The following is a 4,760-nucleotide window of genomic DNA, read 5'->3' as shown; positions in this document are numbered from 1 at the left end:
GAACCGTCTTCCCCCTCTGACTAATTTAGGGCCTGTTCCTATCAAAAAATGTCATGAAGCAGGTTACTGCAAAGAAGCAACCGAGCTGGTTCGAGTTGCCTCATGCCACTGGTGCAAGGTTTACGTGCTCCGGCTTACAACATCACCTGCAATCTCTCTGGGACGGGAGGCTGGTGTGTAATTGTTTCCAAGTAAACAACCTTGCACTCCCAAGGTCACGCTGTAAATAATAATCAGTTGGAAATCACCTGCGGGTTTTGCATATCTCCTTCACGTAGCTCGCAGGGTCTGGTCTGAGTACCCACGCAGAGGGTCTCGGCAGGGCAGAACGTTTCCATTTGATGGGAACAGGATGGGGTAAGCTCTGACTTCAGCAAGAGCAAAACTAAGCACCTTCTCTTGCTGTTGCAAGCGGTATGTTTTAATTCTATTAAAATAAATGGTACATTGGAGAGCGTCTGTAAAATATATCTCAAAAATGTTGGAAGATAAATCTTGTGTTGTGAAGCAGACTCCTTGGGCATTTATCTGGATTTTGAGTGAAGGAGGCAGAAATCAAGGAAATCATTCAAATACTGGATTTTCCCACGGACTATGAAGTTTTATTTTCCAACCCATGAGCAAAAGGAGACGGAGAGAAGAATCTTTTCCCGTCACCAAAGCACAAGTCACTTTTCCCAGTGGTGGTCACAGCCCAACGTGAGGAATGCAAAGCTCCTTGACCATGATGACACATCCAGGGCACTTTTGCTTGAGCAGGGGTGGCTGCTGAGTTGGATCACTTCTTCTGGCTTGGGGGCCAGTGGTTGATATTCTTGCTCTGTTGAGTGTCAATGTTGGGAACGACCACAGGGCAGTTCTGCTGTATGGTCTGGGAGCACCCACCGCCCTCTTGCTCTGTTGAGTGTCAATGTTGGGAATGACCACAGGGCATTTCTGCTGTATGGCCTGGGAGCACCCACCGCCTCCGTAGCTGAGCTCTGGGCTTGAGTATCCCCCGATGCCGTAGCCCAGTCCTCTGCTACTGTACCCTGACCCACTGCCTCCTCCCCCAGCGATGCCCAATCTCTCACTATGGCAGGTGGATCCTCCACCACCCCCGGAGCTGACAAAGGGGTTCCGTCCTGAGCCCTCGTTGCCCCACCCTGTTCACTGCCATAGACTGGGACTGTCCCCCCTGCAGCGCCCCAGCCAGACGTCCCCCCGCTGTTGCCGCTGGTTATTACAACAGATCCATCGCCGTCACATCTGTACCGCCCTGCAGCGTTGTAGGTGGACAACGTTGACATGGGCTGCCAGGATGAAGCGTCCCGGCTGTAAATGATCGAGCCTTCCCCACTGCAGAAGAAGGACCCATGTCCATGGAGGTTTGAGTGGTTTCCTCTGCGGTGCGAGGAGATCTCATTGCTGTAGCCCCTGTTCCGCTGGGCGCATCTCTCTCGGAGATAGCGATAAATCTGAAAGAGGAAAAAAAACCTTCAAACCTGCACCATTTTTGCACCATGGCAGGTGGGGAGGCTTCAGGTGGTGTGGTCAGAAAGGCTTTGCCAGGGCCTGGGGCAATGTCAGGCTCTTCTTCAAATGCAAGAGTATTTTGAGTCTTACTGGGTTAGCTTTTCTGTTTCTTATCTCCAGGATGTATTTCCAGAGAATTGAAATTTGAAATATATTCTTTTAACATCTAATAACTGCCATGGTTCTCCCCACTCATCTTCACGACTGTAACTGCAGATCTGTAAAAATAGCAAGGATTATCCTCGCTTCTTTTTTTTAAACTGATGCAAGAGCGGTGGATCAAAATTTCCGGCCAAGATGACATTGCCGGCTGTATTATTGCTGTCGTTGCGTAGCACCATCAAAGGTCTTTTACATAAGGCAATCGGCACAGCCATGGAGTACAGCATAGGCTTGTTGTTAAGTAATATAAAAAAAAATGTGTCCTGCATGTTGCAAACCTGTTTAAAACTGCAAAGACACTGCAGTCACCACGTGCTGGTCCCTGCAGACTCATCTGGGGTTTTAGCCTGCCCAACCTTGCAACTCTGGGTTCGGTGACCTGACTTTGCCTTGCTTCCTAGCGACCTGATCTGCACCATAGCAAGAAATCATACAGATCCCAAGAACTTTGCTGTGGATGCTCAAGCAACGTGGCTACTGCTGCAAGTCAAGTTGTCAAGAGAAAATATATCCCTTGAATATGAAATAATAAAAGCTCAGAAAAAGCAGACTTACCCTCCTCAGCCATTGGAAACACATTTAGAAGATAAAAGTCGACTGAATGAGGAGCTTAAAGAGACAGGAACTTTTATATGGTGTTTAGCATATATGGGAAGTGAGACACCCTGAGGAATGGCAAGGATTTATTTACCAGTCAAATTCTGATTTCAGCCTTTGCTTTGACTCATGACATCCGATCAATATCTTGCCTTCACGCTACTTGTTGCGTTGCATGCAGCAGTAATTGCTACTCCCGCTTAATGATCCTATTCCTGTGCTCCTGCCCTGACCCGTGGGGGATCGCTTCGGCCCCCAGCAAGGTGGTGACACTGGGGGAGGCCAGGGGAGGTGGGTGGGAGCATGGGTGTAGGGAGATGCTGAGTAAGAGGATTAGTGAGTTTGGGGCAGAGGGTGGTGGTGACCGAGTCCTTCTCGGGGAAGGGGCAGGGAGTGGAAGTTTTTCGGTTTGGTAGCACTCTTGGCTCGGGGCATCACTGCAGGGGTGGGTGTGATCTGCAGATACCCAGGAAAGTGGAAGACGAATGCTGAGAAAACACCTGCTGGCCGCACGGCACGTTGATCCCACTGGTGGCTCCCGCAGTGGGAGATTTTCTGAGGAAGACATTTGCATCCGAACCAGAAGCTCGCCAAAAGTGAAACACCCGGCTTAGGCATTTTTGAAGGGTGGTAGAGGTGCTCTGAGAAAGCTTAGGTGCCCTGGAGAGAATTACAGAGGTGTGACTGTCCTAACGCTTCAATCCGCTGTGGCTGAATTACTCCTCTAATGAAGGATTATGCCTCCAAAGCTTTCTTCTGCATTTTCACATGCTGTGTCCTTCCTCTAGCTTGGAAAGAGCACCAAGCACCAGGGACTCTGGGGAGACTGGTCCAGAGGGCTGCAGGGGGTATGTGCCGTGACCGTGCCGGTTGTATGGACCCGCACGATGTCCACATCCATGATGTCCACCAGCATGCTGCAGCCTGTGGTGCTCCAGATCAGCCCCACAGCATGGCTCTTGCAGGCTGGACTATTTTGCCATGGGGACAGCCAGTCCCAACTTTCGCAAAAGGCCACGTCTATGGGGCAGAAAGCAGTGCACAAGGGTGGTGATGCTGGCCTCGGCTATTTCAAATGCTTGGGCAAGGAGACATTAAGGCCTGGAGGCATGATCTGGACTGCATTGAGCTGCCCGAGGGACTTGCTGCTGGTTTTATTTCCTTCTACCTGGCCCAGGGCTGATTTGGCAGATCCAGCGTGTGAGGTTTACCCTCCGGGATGAGCTGCTCTGAGTTTGCAAAGCTGGGAGGGAAGCAGGGGCATGGCAGGGGTGTGGACGTTGGTGTTATTGGCCACTCTGGATGGCAACAGCTGCTGTTGAGGGTCGGTCCCAATCCCTGCTCTCCAGGACTGAGCCTGATGGACTTGGCTGTGTCTCCTGGGGGGACAACACATCTTCACAGACTTTGTCCTTGGATGCTGCTGCATCAGAAGCCTTAGAGCCATGAGCTGGGATGGCTGCACTTTGCACAGGTCTCAAAGGGATGTTGGGTGCTCAGAGTGCTTTATGTTTTGGGCTCTCTATCACAGAGCCCAGGTGAAAATGAAGTTTCAAACTCTCCAGGGCTACAAACTGGGTGGCTTTAGGGCTACATCTACAGCAATGCACTATTGAACCCACCATCTCTCTACAGAGAGGAGTGAGATGTCTCATCAGATAGATTTCTATCTCCCAAGACCATAAGACCTTGGTTGAGAATACAAGAAAAAACAAACTCTCAAAAAAGGTAGATTTGAGATATTATTGCATTTATTAGATATGAAAAATGCTCTTTGAAAAAGTATCCTCAGGAGTTCCAACACCAGCAGCAGGGCACAGGACTGTTAATCCTGGAGTTTCAGCACAGGGAAGCAGCATCAAGGGAAGAGGAGAGGACACGCTTGGAGGAAACAGCAAACAGCACAGGGTCTGGAGGCAAAACTGTGAGATGGCAGAGGAGGGGTTGTTCTCACTGGGTGCCAAGGCCACCTGTGGCTGTTACTTCTGGTGGCTGGGGGGCCAGTGGCAGGCCTGCTTGGTCTGATGGGACTCGATGTGGGGAATGACAATGGGGCATTTCTGCTGCGTGGAATGGGAGGACCCTCCACTGCCCCCTCCAGAGCTGATGATGATTCCGTGGCCTGACGAACCGCCACTGCCACCACCAGATCCTCCACTGCAGCATCCAGAGGAACCTCCACTGCTTCCACCTCCAATGATGATCTTGCCTCCTGAAGACCCACCACTGGATCCTCCACTGCAGCATCCAGATGAGCCACCTCCTCCACCACCTGAGCTAATAATGATCTTGTGGCCTGATCCCCCACTGCCACCGCTGTATCCTCCTCCCATGCCGTAGCCTGAGGATCCCCCACTGCAGCATCCCTCCACTACTTCCCCCTCCACTTATACTCTTTGATCCTGAAGACCCACCACTGGATCCTCCTCCCATGCCATAGCCTGATGATCCTCCACTGCAGCATCCAGATGATCCTCCACTACTTC

The 4,760-nt window shown here is 51.1% G+C and overlaps 1 protein-coding gene across 1 annotated transcript; it reads right to left on the bottom strand.

The window, feature by feature from the left end:
• Nucleotides 1–885: 885 nt before the first annotated feature.
• On the bottom strand, nucleotides 886–1,457 carry LOC104468787 (loricrin-like; the record flags this gene model as incomplete). Its single annotated transcript, XM_010083030.1, has 2 exons — nucleotides 886–1,124; nucleotides 1,157–1,457. Coding segments are annotated over 2 exons (540 nt in total), but the record flags the coding sequence as incomplete, so codon positions are not given.
• Nucleotides 1,458–4,760: the final 3,303 nt, after the last annotated feature.

The sequence above is a fragment of the Pterocles gutturalis genome, unplaced genomic scaffold, assembly GCF_000699245.1.
Source record: "Pterocles gutturalis isolate BGI_N339 unplaced genomic scaffold, ASM69924v1 scaffold15455, whole genome shotgun sequence".
Taxonomy (NCBI): Eukaryota; Metazoa; Chordata; class Aves; order Pterocliformes; family Pteroclidae; genus Pterocles; species Pterocles gutturalis.
The sequence above is the reverse complement of the archived record's forward strand: the minus strand, read 5'-3'. Positions and strand labels throughout refer to the sequence as shown.